This window comes from Rhopilema esculentum, chromosome 4 (assembly GCF_057945365.1).
Source record: "Rhopilema esculentum isolate cy_ngs chromosome 4, ASM5794536v1, whole genome shotgun sequence".
NCBI classification, from domain to species: domain Eukaryota; kingdom Metazoa; phylum Cnidaria; class Scyphozoa; order Rhizostomeae; family Rhizostomatidae; genus Rhopilema; species Rhopilema esculentum.
Window position 1 is genome coordinate 10,662,897 of NC_142818.1, and position 26,729 is coordinate 10,689,625.

The window sequence follows — 26,729 nt, forward strand, 5'->3', positions numbered from 1 at the left end:
GGCTTTCATCAGGAATTTCATTAGCTTTGAGGTGAAATTGATCCATAAATACGGAAAATATTTAAATATTTTTTTCCAAATCAAACTTAATATAAATTTTAGAGGCAATCCAGATGAAAGCCTCGTGCGCATGTTAAGGGAGTAATTTGAATTTGCAATATCTACAGAACAAAACAGAACGGAAACAGCAAGCATAAATTTGTAGAAACGAAAAGTAAAGAACAGAGAAATAAGAAAATAAGGATGAACAATAGGGTTGGATTTATAGATTGTAAATTTTATTATCAATTTTAGTGCTAGGATTTTATTGATTATTAAGTAATAGCCAATTTTTGAAATGTTTCCGAAACAGGATTTTGTTGGGTAGTTCTTTTATGTTAATCGGTATATCGGTTTGCTTTCAGGTGATATGTAGATTTTGAAAACTGGACAAAAGCACAAAGCCCATTTTCCAGTTAGCGAGACATTATCTTCCAATATTTTACAAAGAAAGCAACTTCTGCAGCCTAGGAGACAAGATTCTTTTCGATTAAACTTGAAATCTTTAGACGTTCAACGAATTATATGACTTCATTCTCACCAAACGGTAGTTTATAATTTTTTGAAAGTTTTGCAGCATTTCTTTGAAAAAATATCGAGGGGCTTTAGCTCCTGCTAGCCTAATGACTGTGTTGCTCCTGCCAGTACATCAGCATGCAGAATTATGATCATGTATTTAAATGTGCTTAAAGCTGTAGACTTTTCCGAAAGATACTTTGGACAAATGGATCCTACTGCAATCACTGAACAAAATGAAGATTTTGCAGATTGATACGCTCCTTCAGTATGTGTAACTGTGCGTAGACATTTTCTTAAGAAAAGGCACAGTCTCTTTTCCGTGACAAAAATTCTTAAAGTTTGAAGAAATATTGTAATACAAATGTTTATTTGAATTAGTCTGCTCCGCTTTGCTCCGCTCTGCTCCGCTCTGCTCCGCTTCGATAGCAATCCGGTATAGTGTAACTCTAGCCTTAGTTTAGTACGTCCGAAATGACATTACTTATCAACAGAATGCAAAACTTAATTCTAGAAAGTAAAGCTATCACTATATCAAGATGAATATTCTGTTGTTATTTTAGTTTTGGAGAAGTTATAAGCATTTTGCACCAGTTTGCTTCAATCATTGCATCTTTCGGTTGCAGCACCAAGAAGAGTTCCCCAAATTGTCAAAACACGCCTTTGATTTCCAAAAAAAATGGCTGAGTACTTCATTTTTCATAATTACAAATTGCATGAAACTACAAGTTTGTTAAAAATTGTTAAATAAGGGTGTGGAGCTCATGTGTAACTTAAAGGCGCATTTTTCAATTTTATTTGTAAGTGTAACCTCAGTTATCTATGCCAAGACGTCCTCCTGCCTCGTCACAATGATATTAATACATTAATTAGAATTAATTCAAGAAGGATAAACGCAATTATTTAGTTCAGTCAAGTTGCAGTTAAGTTTTCTTTCGCATTAAAAACTTTTGACGATGAAACCAGTGGTATTTCCTTTTATTTTCTTTAAAATCCATGACATTTTTGTCAGGATTTTCAAGATCGTAGACTTGATTTGGAACAAAACCGTCCCGCAAAAACAACTGAAACGTGGGAACACCTCGAATGGAGACAGTCTTGGGTGGAGACAACATTGTAGACAAATTATTTCTTTGTCAAAGAAATGCAAGCGATAAGCAATGACAAAGAGACGATGTTTTCCATCAAAAAGAGGCATAAAGTAAAGTAACAACAAATTGTTGGCCTAGTTTCAAGTTTAACCGCATCTTGTTTTGCGATGTTGAAAGAATGACAAAAATGCTCTGGAGGCTAGTGTTTAAAAGATAGAAAACTGATTTAACCTGGCTTACGTTATTTAAAGTAAAAAGGAGGTGGCCTTGAAGCCATTATCAGAAATACCTATTGGAAGAACATCGGTACCCTGTCCTTTGCCACGTAAGGAGCTAGCAGCCCCATTATCACTCGGCTGTTCTATTGACTATGATTAAAACGAGTCTCTCTTGAGATAAAAGCGAAGATTACACCTACTTTCGCGAATTTCTTGTTTCTATCTAATTCTAGGACGAAGATAGCCAAATGTGGCTATTCGACCAACGAAGAGAATTGACAAGGGTGGGTTGGAGGAAGGGGGCGGGGGTGTTGGTCAAGAAGTTTCTGTGGAATCTTTTCGGGACTAATTGCGAGGAAGAGTTTTCTATGGAAAAGACTGCAAAAATAGTCGAAGGAGCTTAACCATCGTCGCATTGGTTTTTCTTAAAAACCAGGAGGATACTCTTGCATATTTATTATAGGAATGCTCAGGTTCTGTTCAACATTTACTCAAGAAGTATTTTTCGATATTAGGATAAACCAATCAAATATTTTCGCGTGACTTTCACACCCAATCAAGCTGTTTGACTTCTGTTTTAATTTTTATCTGTATATCAAAGTTCCTTATCTCGATGTTCTTTAAAATTTGAGACCCAAAAAATTCCAGCTTTGCATGAAGCCAAAAAAGTATTCTTTACCCTTATTTTAAACCCCAAATATACATCCAAACATCCCTATCTAAAATATACCAGAGAAAACTCATTTTTTTATAAAAAACAAAGGTCGATGTTGAGTACTTCAGTTTTTTATTGTTCTGGAAATTCAATACTCATTGCTCTTAAGAGGTTCTTTATTATGATGTCATGAATGGTGTTATGAAATGTTCGTGACCTTAAGTGTAAAGGTAGCTTTATATATGCTTTCGGCAGTAAGTTTACGGTCAGCCAGGAAATCTGAAGACCGACCTCTAAACCACAAAGAAAATCGAATGGTCCCCGCTTGATAGCCCTGACTACATCATTGCGGATGAGCATTTGGTCAAAAATTTAGCACCAAGTGAGAAGTAGGTCGTTGTTACATTAAAGTAGATTCGCTACTGAATGCACTGAAATCTACTCAATCCGTGAATGTAAGTGGGGGATTAACTGCCTTCACTGTGGGTTCCGCGGTCGTTGCGAAGAGGAGATGTTGAAAAGGAATACAATTCTTGCAAGAAAAGGCAAGCTCGCTGCGTAGAATTTTATCTATAATTTGAATTAAGTATAGAATTGTAGCTAAGTGTATAATTTTCAGACGGCACTCCAAACAGTCTGCATCGTGTTGCAGTACGTAGATGCACCACGGGGTGCCCCATTAGACGGATCAAAGACAACAATTGCCATTGCGTAAAAGCTATACTTTTCATTCTTGACTCAAAATAGATTAGGGTAACGAATACATAAAAGTTTGATACAAAGAAAGCCTTTTGCCAACCTTCCCCTTTTACAGCCGTATGTTTTCTGAAACAAGAACAACATTCACACATGGGTTAGCCGACTTCATTCTGAGACGAGCAGGCGACATTAATCCTTCAGCTGTAACAAACTATTTATCACAGGGGGTAAAGCAAAAAAAGTAGCTTCTTTTCAAATGCATGTCAAATACATGTTTGGACCCCTCACTTTGAGTTGAGTCGCTATGTTGACCCTTAAAATTTTGCAGCAAATGTTTTTTAGGAAGATCTTATCATGATACATCATAAGGTTTTAAAAAGATCAGGTCTTAAAAATGAAACAGCCAAGAATCAATTTATTGAACTGAGTAAACACGTTAGGAACTAGAAATTTTTCATTAAGATTCCTAATCAAGAAGGGATACAGAGCAGATATATTTTGATGATGAGTTGCTCTATGAACACCTAAACAACAATACTACATTCAAGTCTGCAATATCTGCTATATAATATTTGAAGATTTTTTATAAAGTCTCATAGGAAGTTTCAGAAAAATAAGCAAATGTAGACCCGGGGGGGGGGGTGTACTCCCATTATGGCCTGACAGGGGGTCCGGTCAGGGTCAAAGAGCGCCAACGCTAAAATTTTACAAAATTACCCTCAAATGGTAGTATTTTTTGACAAAAACCCTCACACGGTAGCACAAAAATCATACACCTTCAGCATAGTTCGCTGGTTTTTTTTTATGAAAATTTTTTTTTTCGAAGAGGTACATCAATTTTTAGCTCAGTTAAAGTAGTCCTTAAAGGCAGTGTTTCGTTAGAAGTTAAATGTTTTGAAAAAGGCTTGGTCCCAAAGAAATTACGAGTAGATCTGTTTAGACCATAGCCTGTGCTCCGGACCCCTCTACTTTCAAGTCAGGGGTCTGGAACACAGGCTATCTAGACCAATGAAATCATATAACAGCTAGATTCACGTCAGCATTTCATCAGCAGTTTAAAGATCGTAAATAGGCGTAACTTCATTATTTGATATAATGCCTCTAATATGGTTTAGCTCTCGACACTAAAATTTAGCCTTAATGATAATAGGGAAAAAATGCGTGTATACTTGATATCCATGTTCCTTGGTTCTGCAGATGGAATAAAATCAAAACAGATATCATGTACATACAGCTACTTAATGTGATGCCTAAATCATTAAATCCTAATTATACAAAGAAACGAGCAAAGATTCACAACCCTTTGAGACACAGCGACAATCTGACGGGCTCAAGTGGTAAAAGTTTGTGGTTTTCGATTAGATGTTGGTACATGTCCCCCTGGATCGCTTTGACCAATAACATCGCACCTATGAACTCTTCGCTCTCTTCACTAGGTATGATGATGGATTTAGAGGATTTTGACAGCTCAAGTTTCTTATCACAAAGCATTCTTGTTGTGGAAAGGAAAGGATAAAAGTCGCCAGCCATACAAAATGCCGATCTTCAGTCAACAATCGAATTTCGTGTTTCGACCAGTATTTGTTAATCGCGAAAAACATGGAAACATAGGTATGTGACTTACAGTTTTGGTTTCTAGCTTGTTTCAGTAGAATCTTTTGCATCGAACATCTTGAGTAGATCTCCATAATAGAGTGTTTGCTGACCTGAAACGATGGAAAAGGATTCAAATTTGATTCACAAGGTAAACCCTAAGCAATACCGCCTTTTATCGTAAATCATGCGAACAGGAAGAGGGCCGAAGAGGTACTAGCTGTAAATCCTTTATAAAGGAGTGTAAACGATAAAGATATCATGTATGTCACAAAATTTTACTCAAAACTTATCCCTTGATCTTTATGATAAGTTTATCTGGTTGCTGAGCCATGAAGATACCTTATGGATTGTCTCTATGTGCCATTTCGGCCTACAAGCCTATATATATATATATATAAATATATATATATTTATATATATAAAGAAATATAAGTGATAATAAAAACTTTGAGTATTGATCCACAAATCACATCTTCGATATTGCAGGAACTACTTCATAAAAAGATCTTAAGGTCATTCACATATTGAACAAAGAAATATGCACTTGTTTGTCAAATTACTTGCCTTGCCAAATTAAAGGTACCTTTAAGTCAGTGTTATCATTACTCGACTTTGCCCCTTGCTGCCCCCATTTGCGGCCTAAATACTTTTACAAAGTCAACGCAGGTCTTTACAAAATGCCTTTTATAAAGTACATCATTATAACGTTTTTCCAAATACATTTGCTTAACGATTGAATAAATCAAATCTATTTGCACATCAGACAATGTTTGTCTTGAAGGGAGGAGCCTCGTTTGACTGGTTCGAGGAGCTAACAAACAGTTTTGAATTCCCAAAATTTTATCAGTCAACCATTTTATATATTAGTCAGTAGGAGTGATGTTTAGAGGATCTTGTTCTTACACGGGAGTTAAAATGTGATTGGATTCAAGGCAGGGACGGATTTAAGCGACAAGGGTTGGGGGATGTTTGAAAATGATTGGTTTTTGGTACCACACCCTTCAGGTGGTTGGGAAATGATGAAAACGCCCATTATAAAGTTCAGCTGTAAACTTCAAGGGAAAACAGATTATAGGATAAATTAAGTAAAGTTTTGCATTATTTTGTTACTACTGAGCACCAATTAATGCTATTACTAAATCCAAATTTACTGAAGGACAACAAAATATTGCGGGGGGGGGGGGGGGGCACCACCTATATCCCCAGTAAGTCCGTTTCTGGAGGGTTTTTCAGCTGTTGGCCGTCACATTCAGTGAAGAAACCACGATTCCAAGGGAGGGGGGGCTATATCCTCAGTAAGTCCGTCTCTGGAGGGTTTTTCAGCTATTGGCCGTCACATTCAGTGAAGAAACCACGATTCCAAGGGAGGGGGGGGGTACAACGCTGGATAGATACTGGAAACAAATTCTCTTCTACAGGACGAAATTATCACAGGCCTGTGGTTATAGCCTTTCTACTTCCCAGCAAAGATATAGGAAGTATCATATGTGATATGATTCAATCTAACAAAACAGCAAATATGAAGAGGTGAATTTTCCGGGGAGGCATTGTCTATGTTTTTGATGCCATGATTTCAAATTTGAGCTCCCTCTTCCTCGAAAAAAATGTATCTTATGTGTTAATTTTCAACCATCCATTACCTTAATTATAGAGACAAGCGCTGAAGCAGACTCTTCCTAAGAAAACATGTTAATTTCTTTAGGCCTTTCTATTAGTTTCCAAAGCCGGTGATAGCAATGTCGAAATCGTGCACAAGGGCATCTTATGAGCCGACACTGCCAGCTCAAATTCTTGTCATTGCTTGTTTCACTTTCGGGTCACAAAATACTCACAGTTGACAAGTATTTTATATTTTTGCTAAACAAAATCAAGGCGACGACTTAAAAATTAATTGACAGACGAAGTCTATTTTTAGGATGATCACGGGGGAAGGCACACACCCCCTCGGACAAGGGCTTCGACAGCAAGTGAAAAAGCGGGAAGGCCAAGGGCAAATTAAAGATTCAAAACAGAAGATTATATTAAAATTCTTTTATTTCAAAATAGGAGAACCCTGGCCCACTGTCCCTCTGTCCCCCTGACCCCTCCGTTTTCGGGGGCCATGCTGGATCAGAAAATTGAGAATCAGTTTTGATTGCAGTCTGTTGGCTTCGTATAATAGATAAAAAGAAATTACTTTTAAGACGCTAAACCTATTTTAATGGGTTCAGGTGAACAACGACCAAGTGGCGGGTCCAGCTACTAGGTTGTAGGAGAGGGGCAAAGCAAAATATCTCAAGCTATACCCTTTTTCTATATCCTTTTTCTTTAAGAAAACGCCGTTTTACCAACAGGGAATGCAAAGGACTGACTTTTCGTTACGTAAAGGCATTTTCAAAGTCATAGAGCTACATCACGAGGAATCCGTTCCTGAGCCCTTCCCGTGGGGCTCCGCTATTGCGACCTACCCTTTTCCAATGGCTTTTTCATATACACACCACCTAAAATTTATGTCTCTGTGTAGTGTTTTGCCAATTATTGGCAACACAGTGCAAGGGTTGGCATACCGTATTTTCTCTAATGAACGCCGCCCTCTGATAAACGCTGCCCTCTATTGAACGCCGCATCCAAAGTTTAGGGTTTGTAATAAACGCTGCGGTGTTCTTTAGAGAAATATGGTATGTCCATTTCTCTGTGCATTTCTCTTTCTCCGCTTGCATCAAAATTTTTCCCAACGCAACGCGGCAATAGTGCCATTGACGTGCAGGCCGCTGGTCACTTAATTGTTGTCAGCTCTTAAAGGGACTATGAAGCCTAAATAGCAAGTCATTCATGTAAACATTGGTTATGATATGAAACTGAATAAATACTTGCGGTAACTGAAGGTGCCACCGCTCCTTACTGAAAGGTATCCACATCAAGCTGTACAAAGAACTTATAACTTAATGTTGTCTGAAATGTGAACTGGTTTTTCCTTTAACAGCATCACGTTCAGATTGCTCATGCTTGGAGTGCCTAGCCTGTGCTCCAGACCCCTAAAGTTCGAGTGCCGTGTACCACTGTATTACCGCGTCAACCTATACCTTTGATCTCTACCCCAATGCTATCAGTACAACTTAACAATAGCCAGTTAACATATTCCCGTATGATATTTCCATATGATGATGATTTTAACCTTCCAATTTCTCGTTACCACACACCCATAAACATATTGCTTCTCAAATCCGCCAACCTTAAAAATATGCCCAAGGAAATGTAGTTACTTCAATCTAAGACGTTCAAAAATTCTGTTTCAAGAATCAATCATCTACGTTTGCCTTTCGTATTGCAAAGTTTCAAAATGGCACGAATATGATCATTTTTACACCTTTGATTGTTTTTCACATGCTACACAGCGTTGGATAGGACTTTTTTGCAGTCCTTAAATAAGGGACTCATCTCAGTTTTTGTTTAGGCCAAAGATGCCTCCGTTACGGCACTGAGCGAACACCAAAATATAGTTCGATAAGCTAGCTTTTTCTGGCGTATATTTCAGTCCTTAAATTTGCTAAAAGATTCCAAATAATCGGAAATTCATTTTATTATCCCTACACTTTTGCTCGATGGTAAACAATGAGTTGCTCTAGACGCAAAACGAAATTCGATTAAGCTGGTAATCTTTATCTTATAAAACCGTGTTCTTTTATACATTGATATTGGCCTTACATTTGCGTGTTCATGCTAAGGCAGCTCGCGAAAGAATGTTTTGATTTGCATTTAGATGTTAATTTTTCAGAAATCATATGTATGCTTATCTTGTATCTTTGAGCCATCGCAAGACAGTTGCTATCTCAACAAAGCTCTGTGGATTGCAAATCTTCTTTATAAATCAAATTTATGTACCAGAAAGTTTGTGCTCAATTATTGACTTGGGATCAAGGTGCTTGCTTAAATCTCAGACACAAATTCATTTGATGTTATTTCAGTTATCGTCATGATCTTGGTAAAAGAAACATCAAAGACGATTTTAGCATGAAGAATATCTTTGCAAACAAAGCTTCCCTAGCGGATGAAGCATGCAAAAGAGGGGATTTCGAAAAAGCAACAAGAATTTACAGCGAGTGCATTAGGAATGACCCCACGAATCCGATGCTTTTTGGGAACAGGTCGGCTGCTTATGTTAAGAACAAACAATTCGATCTCGCCTTGAATGATGGTGTCAGCGCGGCTCAGCTGCAGCCAACCTGGCCTAAGGTATGTAAGACTCTTGAATTATAGCAATTTGTCGTTGGCTCATGTGCCTCGTGCAAGTTTTATTCGGTTTTCACCGAATTCTGATTTTGACAGTTTATATTGTATAGACAAGTTGGAATCGTAATCCGAAGATCTCTGCAGTAGGTTATGTAGAATCAGGTGTTTAGTGCTATGAACACAACATAGGACTTCTCGCAAAAAATATATGAAAGAAACAGTAACAAAAAGTAGAAAACAACCATAAATAGGCAATGGCCATTTATCAAGAGCAGTGTCCACCCTGATCCTTCTAGCACCATATCCTAGCGTAGAATTACCATGCATATCAGAGCCACATAATTTCGAGAGCGGAAATAAAAGCGGAGGAGCGCCCGTACTCGAATTTATGTAGCTCTGGTACCTAGTGTTGGCTGATCCAAACATAGGATTCACAATGACAGTTATCACACGCAGGGGGGCTCCTGAACATGGAGGGGTCAGAGGACCTTTACCCTCCTTTTTGCAAATAAAAAAGAGTTTATTTGCATAACCTTTGTTATGAATCTTTGATTTGACTTTGCCCCACCCCCCCCCCCCCCCCTCAACTTTCCAACTTGTGTCGAAGCCAATGATACGGTTATCGCATAGCCTTTATTGATAGCACACTGTCTTTATTGATACATTGTTAGCCTTGCAAAAAGGGATCGATTTCTGTCATGTTTTCAACAGGCGACTGGATTTTGTGTTCGCCATTGTTTTTTAAGTTTAAGTCTTCTCACATTCTACCTGTAAGAATAAGCCATACAGCTGTTTCGTTCTTCAAAAACACCATATTTACCACCAAATTTGCTAAGGCAATGTTAGTAAACACTATAGACTACAAAGGGAAACACTTGGTTGATCTGAAGCTGGATTTGACAACTCACGTGAAACTTCACATTCTTCTCTCGCCATCATTGTACCAATACCCCTATGTCAATGAGCTTTTAATAGGCAAAAGGTTGTCTTTTCTTTATCCACTCAAAAGATATGATTTTCAATCCCTGTTGTGCATGAATATATAACACAAAAAGCGTTCATTCTGAACTACTGGCTGGGTTGCAGGCGTTTTGTTACCCTGCTGAGCGTGACTTGGGAACCTGTCACCCTGCTGAGCGTGACTTGGGAACCAAGCAAAGAGTTTCCACTAAATAATTTTGCAAAAATTCACAAAGCCTTGCCTGTGCTCCAGACCTCTACTTTCAAGTTAGGGGTCTGGGACACAGGCTAACAAAACCCTGCATTAATTTTTAGGGTGATGTTTTAAAAAATAAGTATGGCTTAAAAAAGCAAACATTTTACACGTCAAAAAAATGGTCTAAAAAAATAATTTTTAGCGAGGAATATATACATATACAAAGTTGTGGATCAAAGTAGGCCAATCAGAAAACGCATATAGGGTTGCCCAATCAGTTATGTATGCCTATAGAAAATTATTTCAAAAGGTAAATCGATTGCGCTTTTCCCAATCTAGAGCTTGCTTCAGTCATTTGATGTGAAACATAGAGTACCGAAGTGATAACCTCACAAAAATCTATTTTTTGAAGTTTTCACTTTTGATCCCATAACCTGAAAGAGCATCATGAAATACCTCTAAATATGCATAATCAGTAGAATGGGTTACAAATTGGAGGAGAGATGGCCACATGTGCACAGTCTCTTGCCCTATCAAACCTCTGTAATTTGGTCTTGGTTCAGAACTTTATGAACAAGGCCAGAATAACAGTAATCAGTTAGCAAACTTGGAATCTTCCATTGGCCATATCTCGCCCAATTTTGAACATATCTAGCTGATTTTGCAATATGAAAGGTCTTTTATGCCGTTCTTTCAGATAATGTGGTCAAAATTAAGAAATTCTAAAAATATATTTTTGATGACGTCACACTTCGGTACTCTATTTTCTAAGCGGATATGCAATTGTGTGTAATGCTCCTACGCAGTGCCATGTGGTCTTAGTGGAGTGTAGTGGGTTAAAATCGATACTTTCAAGGCAGCAAACTTGATCCACTTTGAAAAAATTGATATTATCTCATTTACGTAATTCTTTGACTTTGAAAGTCCTATACAACGACTTGTGTGAATTCTCAGTGTGAATTCTCAGATACCAACGATGAATATGTCTGAGTACGAAAACATATTTAATACATTTTAGTTTATATTTGACATTTTCTTTTCAATATTTCTTTGTTTTAAAAACTTTGTTTTGGGACAACGAGGTGAGTGAATGGCCAGAATGAATGCCTCTGTGTAGCTCCAGTTTGTTTCTTTCCCTCCAGTTTGTTTCTGTATCGAACAACGACGTGCTGAACGTTTCTCTGTTGTCTCCAGAGGTCACAAGAACTATTAATCGACACTGAACGACAATGGAGCCCCTATCTTAATGCAATTAAATGTATTACAGTATGACCTGATATCAAAAGCAGTGGGCAATAGGATTAATATTTAAGAGAGGTTTCTCTAGCCTCTTATATTTTGCTGGCCTAAGATATAATACGTTCATTCCCATTGATATCTCGATGTTTTAACTAACGATGCAATGTTAAGCGGATTCGCTATTTATATGAAAATACAGTTAATGCCCCTCATAACTCATTATAGACAATAATTGTTTGAAAAATATTTCCTTGAACATTATTAGAAAACAGTGAGTGATTTCGGAAACATTGTGATCGATACCAGAAGTAGAATGTTTAATTTAAAGCGAGCAAGGGAGCTCTGCATTGAACCAAATAGGATATGTTGTCAAAGGCTCTCATCAAGACTGCAGAAGAACATACTAAGGTGATTTTGAGATTTGTTTTTGCCAATAACAATTTCTGTTACTTTATGAAAAGCTTTCAAATTAACTGTAAGTGTGTTAAAAATATCATCAGTGGCGGCCTTAACCGTTGTGTCAGAAGTTTCACGATCTTTTTACCAATAGAAAACAGCAATGACTAATTCTTTTGTTTTCAAAGTCATGTGAGTAACAGACAGACTAAGAACTTTGCAAAAATATTTCCCTCTCTCCAAAATGTATCCTCGGATTTAGAGAATAGCGAAGTCAACCCTGCTGTGAACTGGGGGTGAAAGTTCCTCTGTCTTCTCCTTGATACCTCTATTGAACCATCACGAATTATATAGGTGTAATGATCAATTTTGATATCCAGGGCGTTCACTTATGCAAGATGCATGCCGGGAGCAATCCCAAACTGGTACGGACCAGCCTTCCGTTTACACAGGAATGCTCGGGATCAATCCGATATCCGTACTAATTCGGGTTCGCTATTGAGAGCGTTCCGGTTTGGGATCGATCCAGTTTAGGATCTTTCCCGTCTCGTCTAAACGCTCGAAAAAGGTGGGATCGATCCCAAAATGACACGTATAGGAATCGAGGCGTGTCTACAATCCAATTGAGGTGCTTCGAACATAGTGCTCCGACCTTTCATTGTAAGATTTTGCGACCCTTTCATTGTAAGATTTTGCGCTCCTTCTTCGTCCACAAGCTTAGAGAAACAAAACAGGAAGGATGAATTTTTCTATTTTTTGCGAGTTTTTTTGATAAATTCAGGGAACAGTCTCCAACTTATGAGAATGATTTGCCTTGCACTCTCCATCGTGATCTTCAGGAGTAGGGCCGTTTCTTCATCGCTCCAAACAAAATTATGTTGGTATTTTTCACATAGAGTTCTATTGTGGTGGTTTCACAAAGATATGCTTTCAGAATTTTTGAATTTTGATCCCATAGCCTAAAAGAGCATCATGAAATACCTCTAAATGTGCAAAATCAGTCGAATCTGTTCAGAATTGACTGAGATATGGCCACATGTGCTTTGTCTCTTTCTCCATCAAACCTCTTTAATTTCGCCTCTGTTCATAACTTTTTGAACAGAGCGAAAATAACTGTGATTCGTTAGCAAGCTTCAAATCTTTCCCTGGCAAATCCTAAAAATAGCTTTTTGTGATGTCTCATTTATGAACTCTCTTCAAGCTGTTTTCTTCTTCTCGAGGTGATGGCAAAAGCAATACGCCTCTGCATGCTATTCTAAAGTGCCTGGAAGCAGTGGGGCTCGATCTGGAATCGATCCCTAATAAACACAAAATATTTTGGAATCAGTCCTATTCTCCCCGTGTAAACAAACGATAGGTAAAACATACCACAATGGTAAATATTATGACATCATTCTTTAACATGACAGTGACAGCAGATATTGTCAGAATATACATCCATCCATAGCATGCAGTTTCCTGCATCGAAATCTTTTCACATACTTCCAATTAAGATTGAAATTAACACGCAAACCTAAATTTGAATGAGAATTGTCTTTTCCTCTCATTTCATGAATTTTTCCAAAAAAATTTAGTAAACCCATCTTGGTTTCAAAATATCTAGGCTATTTCAAAATTACTGGCGTAGGAGCCGGAAGGCCTATAGGGGGCACGTGCCCCCACTTTTCTGCAAAGCTTAAAACATGTCCCTTTTATGGATAACAAGTGTCCCTCTTGAGATAAATCACGTGTCACTCCATTTTTTCATTTGCATTTTTCCATTTTAATTTTTCCATTTTCATTTTTCCATTTTTATTTTTCCATTTTCATTTTTCCATTTTCATTTTTCCATTTTCATTTTTCCATTTCCATTCCCTGTATATAAACTCGTTTTGCTAAACTATATTGAGCTGACTTACTAAACTATAAACTCGTTTTGTTTTCATCTTTTCATTTTTGAATGTCGAATCATTCTATCTGAGGCTAAGTGACTGTCAAACGTTAAAGATATTTTTGGAAATTTTTGCACTGCTACCACTTTAATGACTTCAATAACACCCAATAGCATCAACAACAGTTTTCAACAAAGAAGAGCCAAAAAACCTAAAGAAGGAAGGAACATTTCATGAAAGGAAGTTGAGCAAAATTGTTCTTATTTTTCTTCTAAAACAGTCTTTGAGCAGCTTGGCTATGGCTCGTGCTCGTTAGATCGTTAGAAGCTGGGCTTGGTTGAGACATCAGTTATTGTGTGGGTACAATTGTGTGGGATGATATTTTCCATATTGCCCACACTGTTTGTTGGCTTTTTGCTGTATAGGAAAATACTGAAATCTATTATAAGGACATATCAGAATATTTCCAATAAAAAATTAAATTACTCGACAAGTAACAACGTGATGACGTATAATAGTCAATGCGAACAAAGTATGAAGATAATTAATTTTAAATAGGCCACAGCTTAGATGAGGTAATCAATATGTATTTTGGAATGAAGGAGCATTGAGTATGCCATGGCATTACGAAATCGATCTATGTATCTTCAACCAACGTATTTTTATTTTTCGAAGTATATATTAGTCATAATGTTATTAGTGTTCCCAAAATGCAACTTGCATTGGCTCTTTGTAAGAAAAACCCACGAGTAAAGCTTATTAACAATTTGTATCAGCTCTAGTCGATGTGAAATTCATTCAAACACTGCTAGGCTGTTATCTTTAATTAAAATTTAATCCTACACTGTTCATTTTAAGTCGCCAAATTTTACATCGTAAGTAGGCGAGCATGTTGCAGTTTTTGCTTTTATTATCAGCTTTGGTTTCAGAATGGCACCTTAGTTCGTTAACTTAGGGCCCCCGATCTAAAGGAACCCCAAATTACTTTAATATTCGTGTTTAAAGACTTTGCTCAAGTTCACCTTTTCTCAAAACGTTTAAAGCTTTCTAGCTGAAGCCAATTACTCGTCTTCCTTCAGTTACCAAAAAAGTTATCGTTTTATCATTTTGCTATTGTGTTTGACATCCACTACCCTTAGGGGCCCGGTTTCAGCTTTTTCTTAGGGCCCCAGATATTTCCGTTATGACAATGTATATAGTGGGACATTTTTAAAGGATAAATAGTGGGACATTTCAAAGGATGGTCTAACATGTGGAAATTTACGTACTTAAGAGTGTCTTTGTGCCGGCATTTTTGTCAAAGATACACATTGCAACTCACAATGCACTTGAAACTTGCAACGCACTTTTAGTGACCTTGTCCGTTATTTATATTAATAATCATATGATATACATTAAGTGGTGTTGGAATAAACAAAGAGTTAGGTAACTTTGTAAATCATCTTTAAAAATATTTGCTTTCTCCTCCCTATCTAAAATGCCTCTAAAATGTCTAAAATGATTTATCTCCAAATCTCCATAGGAAAAAACAACGATGAAAGAATTCCCATAAATTTGTCAAAGTTAATGTTCATTATAGTTACGACTAAATGGTATTTATATTCAGTAATGATGATAATAAGCATTTATATGAATAATTTCTGATTTTAATCTTTTAAGGGGATAGTAGTCTTATGTGTAATGACGTCACTGACAGAGACGTCAAGGGCCTTTTTTCCTGGACCTTTTTTTGCTCCCAAGACGACTGCCTCTATAATCTTCTCTGTCCCCTCCCAGAAAATAATTTTTGCTTCTGTAAATCTGGTACAGTAAAAGTGTCCCAATAAAAAAGCAATTTTTCTTAAAAAGAACTTTTATCTGAGTTACTTCACATTGCTAATAGTCGTAACATAGTGCAAAAATGTTTTTTATGCGCGCTGATTTTTATGCTGACGTGATTTGCCTGCCCGCGAAAAATGTGTCGTTCTGTCCCGGATGCGAATGATATACAAATATATGAGAAAACAAACTTTGAATTTTAACCTTATCTCTGCTTTATTTTTATGGAGTCAAATAGATAAATTATCTACTTCAGATACATTTATATCATTAAATTAAGGCTTTAAAACCTTATTAATCCCTTTTTGCCTATGCTTTACTGCCAAACTAAAGTATCCTATGCCTAGGCCTACAATTAGGCAAGTAGGGAAATATGAACAATTTAAAAAGTAAATTTTAAAGCGTTGCCCAATTTTCCGCAACTGAAGTGTCACATGGTCGGTTGGCGGGAAAAATTTTGCGCGTCGCCATTTGGCCGCAGCTTGCAGGCGCAAAAGCTCTTTGCACAGCGGCTGCAACCATTTTTGCTCTATGTTAATAGTCGTATAAGATGGTCGATTTTGACTTAACATTTTTCTCAGTGCAGAAAATATTTATTCCATAACTCAGTATTCCCCCATTCTTGCTTTCAATAATTTGGAATATATTCCTCATTATAACACTTTTAACATCTTGCTATTAAGTAATTTAACATGGATTTCAAATAATTCCTACTATATTACTGTGCTGATAAACATCCTTGTATTCATAATAACAGATAACAGTTAGCTAATTCTCAACACCACCGCGGAATGTGGATTAAGTTTAAAGCGATTATTTAAGAGGCTTTATAGTTGGACGTACAATAGATGACCCAATGAGGATATGACACTGTATCATTCTCTACTGCTTTATATATGCATAATCAAAGCCAAGGACATTGCTATACATAGATTAAGACAATCACAATTGACAATCCAGTCCCTTTTGGCAAGCAGAATGGTCAGTTACTGAAAGTGGAAGCTTCATTTGCAGTGAAATCCTGCTATTAAGAATTTTGTAGGGACCAGGCCTTTAGTCCGTACAAGTGAGTTATTCATAGTAAGTGGGGCTCGTAATAATTGGGGCTCGTTATAAGTGTGGCTCGTAATAAGTGGGGCTCGTTATAAGTGTGGCTCGTAATAATTGGAGCTCGTAATAATTGGGGCTTGTTATAAGTGTGGCTCGTAATAAGTGGGGCTCGTAATAGCGCGATTCAAATGTATTTTCATTCAAAAGTAGATTTTAACGAAACGAACAGTGTCATTTTGATCTTTGTTAAAGCAGAAAGTAAGTTTTTAATATCAAATCTTGGCATTCACTTACCAAATGTTTGGTTATATACTTAAATCAAGATAATTAGTTCTCTTATTTTATCTTGCTTAAATTGATATAAGAAATATAATGAAAACAAAGTTATATACCAAGATGTTCAGAAAATAAAATGACGTGAGCACAATTTGAAAATTTGGTGAAAAGGGGTATAAATTTGAAAAAAACCTTAGTATAGTAGCTGCTTTAGCTGTCTCTAATGCACTTTGTCTTATGTCTGCACTGCAAGAGCACTCCTACATTAGCATATTTGTGCCATCGTGTAAGAGCACCATATCACTAGTGTAGCATTAAAGAAACCATTGCTAAGCAACAAATTTGATAACCATCTCCCCTTTTTTGTAGAGGAAATAAGTGAGAAGTGGTGCAATATCCCTGCTTTCAACGTGAAAATAGTCTTTAATTCGTTCAATGTTGTTGCCATTAGTGCTTGTTACTGGCGGCTGACGGTTTCCTTTTGCTGATGCCGCTTCATTGTGTCATGAACATACAATTTCCGCCCCGTAACTGCCCCCAGACATATCCCTTTTTCAATAACCTGGTGAATATATATGGGAGCAGCTTCTTTCTAGAGATAATTATCGATAATTACCCTTTTTGAATTTGATTTGACGTGTGATTATAACAAGCAGAGGGTGTAAAAGAGAATAATAAGGCTTCCTTTACCTGTCTCTGCAGAGAAGATTCAACATAGATTCAAATCAGTTACACAGGTCTCAAGTCCAATCGGTTTTGTTCAGTTACGGTGTATATTAATCTTTGCTGCTGTTATCTTTGTTACTTGCCCTGCCTGCATACCCCTGCATATTCGCAGCCACAGTCGCTAGGCAAAGACAGGAAATATTAATTTTAGCAAATATTAAATTGAACTGACTGGTAATGAGTAGAATTTCCCAGGTCATCAGAATTAGAAGAACTAAAAAGATCTTCTGAACCCTTCCAAACAAAGTGAGCGTCAATGACATCATTGAGATCGATCATCTCTTTATGTTATAATGTCTAAACCAGTTCACCCTTGATTAAGATTAGAGACAGAAAGGCTACTCTGGCACAAAGGATTATCAGCCTCCCTAAAAAAATTCATATCAGCGAGGGGTAATTCACTTTTGGAAAAAGCGTGCAAGATTTCCACCAAAACAGGATTTCTACGGATTTTCTGATAAAACAATAGGATTTGTACCCAAGGTGTACGAGCTTTCCATAGGGTAATTTGCCCCTCGGCTATCACCACGTTGCCCATTTACTTTGTTTATTCTACAAGTAAAAGAGAGAAACGATAGAATTATTTATTATTAGGTCTTCCCATTTCTTTATCGAATATGAAGTTTCCGACCATTTCTTTGGTCCTTTGTCTTCATAACATGGGTCTTTTTCAGTCATCATTGCTTCCTTTTTTGCACCAAATTACACAAAATTGATGTTCAAAAAGTTCAGGCATCGTAAATTCAGTGCATTCAAATAGACTGCAGTTGCAAGGATGATCGTTAATACTCCTGATGAAATGCTGACACGAATGAGGTTTTTTGTGATCTGATTGGCTTAGACCAAGCTTGTTGCCCATTCGCTTGTCCAGGTCGAGGCAAATTCCCTCGGAACATGTTTCTTGTACATGCCACAACACTAAATAAGTACGAAGCTAGCAATAGCAAGTAATAGTATGATTACACTCATTTTTTCATAAGAAACTGGCTATAAGAAACGATTACTGGACAGTCAGAAAAAATTAAGAAACTCCAGTACTCGAAGCAAAAAAATTAACAAACTATTAAATCGTTATAAAACTGAGAACAACGAAATTTTGTAAAATCCAAGAACAATACTTTCCGCATCTAAATACATCATAAGAGCGGAAGCGAATCTCGTGACGTGATAAAAAAGGTCAAAAACATTTCATAACATCATTCATGGCATGAAATTTCCAAAACATTAAGAAACTGAAATACTCAACAACGACCTTTGTTTCTTATAAAAAATGAGTGTATTAAGATAAAGCTGTACTCGTATCATCAGTTTTTAGCCCATCTTTTTGCCTGTTTACAATAGCAAGCGAGGGACAATTGTGTACGAGATTTCCACGAAGACAAAACGGTTTCTAGAGATTTCTCGGATTTTAAAAAAGACAATAAGATTTCTACGAAAGGTGTACCAGATTTTCAAGATGTGTTTTACCCTTAATGAAAGGGGAAAATAAGAGGCCTATTTTGCTAATATATAAGTCAAACATATCATTTACTATCAATTTATGGACAAACAACGATAAAATTGCTGTTGTGGAAAGCTGCGAGGTTGCATGCGCCTAGCAACCAATTATTGTTAATGCAGAAATTTTGTTTTGTTATGTTACTACCTAATTATACTAATGTTACCATAACGGAGAGTTGATATTATTCACAGAGGGGTTATTACACAATTAACTACGTTTCATGTATTATGTTTTTTGCGTCAGTAGTTACGAGTAGAGTTGAACTAACACGAGTGTAAATTGATTGCCAGAAAAAATGTTTGAGATAAAATTTGACTTCTTCTTTGTCGTTGCCTAAGAGTGTAACCAGCGGAGTGTTGGGTTATGAAGTTCCCAACATATGGATCCACAGCGAGCCGGATTTAATTAATTGAAAACATGGCAACGATTGAGAGATTGAGAAAGCGAAGAAGTCCCATCCGTGGAGTGTTGACAAAGCTCATGAACAAGCTGAATCGAGTTTTAGAAGCAGACGAACGGGATTCTGATACAGAAATCATTTTGAAACAGTTGAAGCAAAACATAAATGAAAGCTACGTAGAGGTAAAACAACTGGATCGTGAGATTCGAGATTTGATGATCGACACTGATGCCTCCGACGAAGAATGCGAAAGAGAAGCTGTAGACGCCAGCAAAATTAACGAAAAGGCAACCTTAGCACTTCTAAAAGTAGACGAATACTTTAGTAAGAAAGATGAAGAGTCAGGCGGAGGAAGTTTGAAATCAGCCTCGCGTTTTAGTTCGCAGAACAGTTTGTGTTCAGAGAAAACCGTCGATTCCGAGCGTTCTGGCCAATCTGCTAAAAATTCCAAGAGAGTGAAAGTAAGGCTTCCAAAACTAGAGCTAAAGAAATTTGGAGGTAGAGTGACAGACTGGCAGGAATTCTGGGATTCGTTCAAGAGTGCCATACACGATGATGGAAACATGGCAAATGTAGACAAGTTTAAATACCTACGAAGTTTTCTAGAAGAGCCAGCAAGATCGGTAATTGCAGGATTTCCGTTAACAGAAGCAGATTACCAAGCGGCAATAGACTTGCTTCAGAAAAGATACGCGAAGCCAAGCGTCATTAAGCGTACACACATCAACGAAATGATAAATTTGCCATCGGTTTTTAGCGAGAAAAACGTCACCAGGCTGCGCAGTTTACACGACACCGTCGAAATGCATTACAGGGGATTAGAAGCGCTGGGAGTAGACAAGGAATCATACTCGAGTGTAGTGGTGCCTACTTTGATGGAAAAAATTCCTGAAGTGATACGGCACAACATGATCAGGTTTGGAACTAATCATTTAGATTGGACAGTTGATGAGTTTATTATTTCGCTGGAGAAGGAATTGGAAGTGCGAGAAAGTCATGTCCCAATTTTGAAGCAACAACAACAACCTCAGCCACTGCAACAGCAAAGCCTAAGCAGTCGTAGAATGGAATTTCGAGGAAAGCCATCTGCATCAGCGCTGTTTGTTGGAAAATCATATGAGAAGAAATGTGTTTTTTGCCTGGAATCGCATCCTGCTGAGTGCTGCAAGAAATTTAAGAGCTACACAGATCGTAAGAACATTCTACTAAAGTATGCTAAGTGTTTTAATTGTTTAGCTTCTGGCCATCGTAGTTTCCAATGCAAAAGTAGAGTAAATTGTTCAGTCTGTAAGGGAAGACATCACGTTGCTATTTGTTCAAATAGGAGTATGGATAATGTAACTTCTGTTAAAAGGGATTCATTAGCGCAAGCAACTTCAAGTGTACCCAGCTTAGACCCTAATGCCACCTCCTGGGTAGGGAATACCGCCGGTTCAGGGGAAAAGGTAGCTCTGCAAACAGCCTTAGCCAATGTGAATGCAAGAAAAGAGTGTAGAGTAAGGGTGTTGTTTGACAATGGAAGTCAAAAAACATTCATTACCGCAGAGGCTGTTGCTAAGCTAGGTTTGGAACCAATACGTGTGGAGAGACTGGGAATTAAAGCATTTGGAAGTAATGAGAGTGAAATGAAAGAACGAAATGTTTGCAGGTTTACATTATCACCTATTTCTAAGGAAGGCAAGGAGATTTTAATAGAAGCTTTTGTTGTTGATCACATTTCTTCCATTGCTAATGTACATGTTGAGAATGTAAAGAATAAATTTCCTCATCTTCACAAGATATTCTTTACAGATGTTAGTAGGTTTGATGAGACACTGGACATACAGATTCTAATTGGATCAGATTATTTGTGGAATTTCCATGAAGGGGAAATCATACGAGGGGGGCAAAATGAGCCAGTAGCAGTAAAGACAAGCTTGGGATGGACTCTTTCAGGACCATTAAAGGGTGAGAAATTAAATTTTCAATCTGATGTTAATGTTAACCATGTCAATGTTTCCTTGAGTGATAATATTGATAAGCTTTGGGATTTAGAAACAATTGGTATTAGGCCAACAGATGAAGTACACGAAGGTTTAATTGACAATATTGAGTTCACAGGTGAAAGGTATTCTGTAGGTTTACCATGGAAGGTCGGTCATGGTCCATTACAAACAAACTATGATATAAGTTTAAGTAGATTGAAGAGTCAACTCAGGAAATTAAGACAGACACCTACAATTTTAGAAAGTTATGATCAAGTGATCAAAGAACAATTGCAGTCAGGTATCATAGAGCAGGTAGCAGAGTTAGAAAATCCTTCAGGTTCATCTAAGATACATTATTTGCCACATCATGCAGTTGTTAGAGATAGTGTAGAAACAACTAAAGTTAGAGTTGTGTATGATGCTTCTTGCAAAAGCAGAAAATCAGCAGTGTCGTTAAACGACTGTTTACATGTTGGACCCAGTTTAACACCCATGCTATTTGATATTCTTTTGCGCTTTAGGACAAACAAGGTAGCACTTGTAGGTGATATTGAGAAAGCATTTCTCAACATTGAGGTCTGTGACAATGACAGAGATTGTTTACGCTTTTTGTGGGTGGATGATGTTAATGCCCCAGAACCCCAGATATTAGTGTTTCGCTTCAAAAGGGTTGTCTTTGGAGTTAACAGCTCACCTTTCCTTTTAAATGCAGTTCTTAGACACCATATCCAGATGTACTCCGAAACAGACCCAGAATTTGTGAAGAAGGTAACTGAGAGCTTCTTTGTAGATGATTTAGTGAGCGGAGCTGGCAGTGTTGAGCAAGCTTACAGTTTATATGAGAGGGTGAGATCGAGAATGAAAGAAGGAGGATTTACAGTTAGAAAATTCAAGACGAATGACACAATGCTAGCTGAACTGATTGAGGAAAAGGAACGAGAGTGTGAAAAGAAAGACAAGGGCAGTGGCAATGAGACCAGTGTTAAAGAACATGTTGGATTATCACAGGAGATTGGAGGAAAGACAAAAGTATTGGGTATTCCTTGGGATACTAAAACTGACACTCTTCAAATTGATTTTGGGAAGGTGGACAAGATAAACCATGCTGCAACAAAGAGGGGAATTTTAAAGGCACTAGCTTCGTTGTTTGACCCACATGGGTTAATAAGTCCAGTTGTGGTAACAGCAAAAATCCTTTTTCAAGAGTTGTGCATAGACAACTATAGCTGGGATGATCCTCTCCCTGTAGAAAAATTTTCAAGATGGAAAGCATGGTTACAAGATTTGCAAGAAGCTAGTCACATTTCAGTGCCAAGAAATATTTTAGTAGGAGTTGAAGGTGAAATCTTAAAAACATCTTTGCACGGGTTTGGTGATGCGAGCCAAAAATCATATTGTGCAGTAGTTTATCTTGTTATTGAAACCACAAAGGGGGTATATAGCAAAATTCTATGTGCGAAAACAAGAGTAGCTCCATTGAAGAATCTTTCTATACCAAGATTAGAGCTTATGTCTGCTAGAATCTTAGTTACATTGGTAGATGCAGTCAGACAAGCAATTCAGTCAGAGATTAATATTGATACAGTGAGGTATTGGTTAGACAGTAAAACCGCCTTGTACTGGATTCAGAATAACAATGAATGGAAAACCTTTGTGCAGCACCGGGTTAATGAAATTCTAAGCTTAAGTAAGAAAGAGGAGTGGGGCCACGTACCAGGAGTAGAAAACCCTGCGGACTTGGGAACCAGAGGAGTTACAGCTAAATATTTGAAGGAGAGTGAGTTGTGGTGGCAAGCACCTAAGTGGTTGAGTCAAGGGGAACAAGGATGGCCCAAACGATTTCAAATTGAGAACCCAGATGGAATTGAGGAAGAGAGAAAAAAGGTAATAACATTATCTGTGCATGTTGAAGAACAGAAAGGAATATCTAAGATAATTGATATAGACAGCTTTAGTGCATTGCATAGACTCCTAAGAGTAACAGCACTTGTGATGAGGTTTATTAGAAACTGTAGAAACAAGAAGGAGGGTACTGAGATTAGTGTTGGAAATGTTAAGGCTGTAGAGATGAAAGAAGCTGAGAGACTTTGGATTTTAGATTGTCAATCTGGATTGCAAAATGATAGTAAGTTTCAGAAGGTGTCAAAGCAGTTAGGAATAGTAAAGAAAGATGGAGTTTATATTTGTGTTGGTAGATTAGATAATTCAGACTTAGAGATTGAAGCTAAAAATCCTATTTTTCTACCAAAGGATCACAGATTTGCCAAATTAATTGTTCTTTATTGTCATGAAACAGTTCACCATTCTAGAGTTAAAGGCACACTTGCAGAATTGAGATCTAGATTTTGGATCACACAAGGAAGACAGTTTGTTAAGAAGAATATTAAACCTTGTGTGACTTGTAAACGATTGGAGGGTAAATCGTATGGTACACCCCCGATTGCACCATTACCAGATTTTAGGGTAACTAAATCACCACCATTTTATAGTACAGGAGTAGACTTTGCTGGACCACTTTACATTAAGGGTTCAGATGGTAAGATGAATAAGGCATACATTGCACTTTTTACTTGTTGTGTAACAAGAGCTGTGCACATTGAACTTGTTGAGAATCTTTTAGCCTCAACTTTTGTCAACTGTTTACGTCGATTTTGTTCTAGAAGAGGGACACCTAATCTCTTGATATCAGATAATGCTAAAACATTCAAGGCAACTGATAAGGTACTTAAGAAACTTTGTGAGAGTGATAACGTTCAACATTACATGACAGAGAGAAGAATAACATGGAAATTTATTCTAGAAAGATCACCATGGATGGCAGGATTTTATGAAAGACTTGTAGGTAGTGTAAAAAGGTGTTTGAGAAAGGTACTTGCTAATGCTAGATTATCTTTTGATGAAATAAATACAGTCCTCACAGAAATTGAGTTCACATTAAATTCAAGGCCGTTGACGTATTTGTATGACGAGTTAGAAGAGGTTTTAACTCCCTTTCATTTATTGTTTGGTAGCAGATTATTTTCGTTATCAGAAGGACTAGTCGATAACGAAGATTCTGAAGAAAGTAACACTAATACTATTTGTAAAAGATTTCTTTATCTAAGCAGGAAACTAACACATTTTTGGAATCGTTGGAGAAGAGAGTATCTCAAAGATCTGAGGGAGACGCACTCTCAACAGAAAAAATTGCACAATGAAGTTAATAAAGGGGATATTGTTTTAATTTTTGAAGAAAACACCAAGCGTAATTTGTGGAAGACTGGAATAGTGGAAGATTTAATCGTTGGTCGTGATGGTGTAGTAAGAGGTGCAACGGTACGCAAAATTGGCAGAGGAGGTAAGCATGAAGTTTTGAATCGTCCTTTGCAAAAATTATTTCCCTTAGAAGTTTCAAATAAAGTTGATAGAGACGATGATAAAAGAGAGAGTAATGAGGAAGGCTTAGAAGGTGAAGAGAATGTTGGAAAAATTAGTGGTGACAGCGAAGTGAATGAAGAGAAACCCAGTTTGGAAAGACCTGAGAGGGGAATGAACCGCACCCCTAGGGCTGCTGCACTAGATGCACGCTGCAAGACCAAGTTTATGCTTGATTCTAGTTGGAATCAAGGAGGGGGGAATGTTGTGGAAAGCTGCGAGGTTGCATGCGCCTAGCAACCAATTATTGTTAATGCAGAAATTTTGTTTTGTTATGTTACTACCTAATTATACTAATGTTACCATAACGGAGAGTTGATATTATTCACAGAGGGGTTATTACACAATTAACTACGTTTCATGTATTATGTTTTTTGCGTCAGTAGTTACGAGTAGAGTTGAACTAACACGAGTGTAAATTGATTGCCAGAAAAAATGTTTGAGATAAAATTTGACTTCTTCTTTGTCGTTGCCTAAGAGTGTAACCAGCGGAGTGTTGGGTTATGAAGTTCCCAACAATTGCTGTTTTTGGAAAATGTGTCCAAAATTTCTTGTTCGACAGAATGTCAAAGGTACAGTTTAGCATGTTTGTCAATAGACTTCACTTTCCCGTCTGCCAAACATGCACGTAGGCTACTATTTATTTGGATAACGCTATATTGTATTTTCGGTAACTAAACGTGGACCTTGGCAATCACAAAAGTGAAAGGGTGATTAATTGATGACGTCATGAAATGCATTTTTAGAATTTCTAAGGACTAGAGAATCTGAAATAATTCTATAATATACGGCAAAGTCCTTGGGACACCCACCAAGTAACCTTCTGTTCTGGAGAATCGAGTTTTCGATTCATAATAACAAATGCGTCACCCTGTTAACCATCATTGTTTTGTTTAGAGAACGTCCTATCAATCATCATAACCGATCATATTTGCTTTTTCAACAGGTTTAGTTATCAGAGGGCTCCTTCAGCTTACTGAACCATCTTTATACAAGAATTCGATGATAATATCCTGTTTTTAAAACTAGGGTGTAGTCAATGGCGGCGCCAGCCACTACGCTCTGGGGGGGGGGGGGGACAAAACAAAATATTTTGGACCACGCCTCTTTTAGCACCAGAAAACCCCCTTTTACTAACAAGGAAAGCAATTTTTACCTGAAGGGAACGCCCATTACTCACTTTTGGCTATGTAAAGGCAGTTTGAAAATCATAGGATTACATCACAAAAAGTACGTTGCCAAAATATTACCCCTCCCCCAACATTTTCTCATCGGATTTAGACGAAATGCAAAATTGATCCTGCCGAGAACTGGGGGGCATGTGTCCCCCCCAGTCCCCCACATGGCGCCGCTACTGGGTGTAGTACTTTGTAAAGAACTGAGTAAAGAACAATGTGGACCCTTGCTAATTTCGGCCCAGCCCTGCTCTTTCAGGTTGGGAGGAATGCTACTGTAGATCACCCAGCCCAGCCTGCCTTGCGGCCCCCATAAATAGTGCGGTGGGAGCTTCCTGTTCTGCGGGATATCAAAATGTTTCCCACTTGGTCAATGTACTCTTCATGTCCTTTTAGCATGTCTACCAACAGAACGAATTTTGCCTCCTACAAGCAAATCTATCGTTTTACAAAGCCCTCTTCCCTCCTTTTCAAAACTTCAGAATCAAAAAGAGCCTCGCAGTGCTTTATCTTGTGGTGATTCTTGCCTGTTAAGGGTCTGTTCTTGAATTCCAAATCTACCTATTAAGATGGCTAATCCTTTTAAGAGCATGTGAGACCTGAATACAAAAGCATTTGAATTGTGAAGCACAAGATTGGTGCGGAATTGAATGGGAAATCCATTTAAATCGTTGGCTTTATTTGTTCTGAAGAGATTTGCTTGTTTGAAACCATTCA

General features: G+C 37.5%; 2 protein-coding genes and 1 long non-coding RNA gene across 5 annotated transcripts in view; 2 read left to right on the plus strand and 1 right to left on the minus strand.

Moving 5' to 3' along the window:
- The first annotated feature begins 4,687 nt into the window (after positions 1 to 4,687).
- Positions 4,688 to 26,729, plus strand: part of LOC135691211 (uncharacterized) — a 62,059-nt gene continuing 40,017 nt past the window's right edge. The window contains exons 1-2 of one of the 3 annotated variants that reach the window (XM_065209011.2): positions 4,688 to 4,829; positions 8,759 to 9,026. In XM_065209011.2, coding sequence (XP_065065083.2) covers positions 8,805 to 9,026 — 222 coding nt within the window. In that variant the 5' untranslated portion in view covers positions 4,688 to 4,829; positions 8,759 to 8,804. Of the gene's footprint in view, positions 4,963 to 8,758; positions 9,027 to 11,192; positions 11,827 to 26,729 lie in introns of those variants that run through there. The other 2 variants (XM_089116029.1, XM_089116033.1) reach the window with 2 other exon arrangements.
- LOC148960421 (uncharacterized) lies at positions 4,786 to 10,306 on the minus strand. The gene is made up of 3 exons (XR_016145295.1): positions 10,175 to 10,306; positions 9,932 to 10,144; positions 4,786 to 4,924 (listed from the first exon to the last, which is right to left on the minus strand). It is a non-coding gene; the product is annotated as an uncharacterized LOC148960421 (long non-coding RNA).
- On the plus strand, positions 15,642 to 25,074 carry LOC135685249 (uncharacterized). The gene is made up of 2 exons (XM_065201119.2): positions 15,642 to 20,647; positions 21,248 to 25,074. Exons 1-2 carry the CDS (start codon positions 19,474 to 19,476, stop codon positions 25,072 to 25,074), a joined length of 5,001 nt encoding a protein of 1,666 aa, XP_065057191.2. The 5' UTR covers positions 15,642 to 19,473.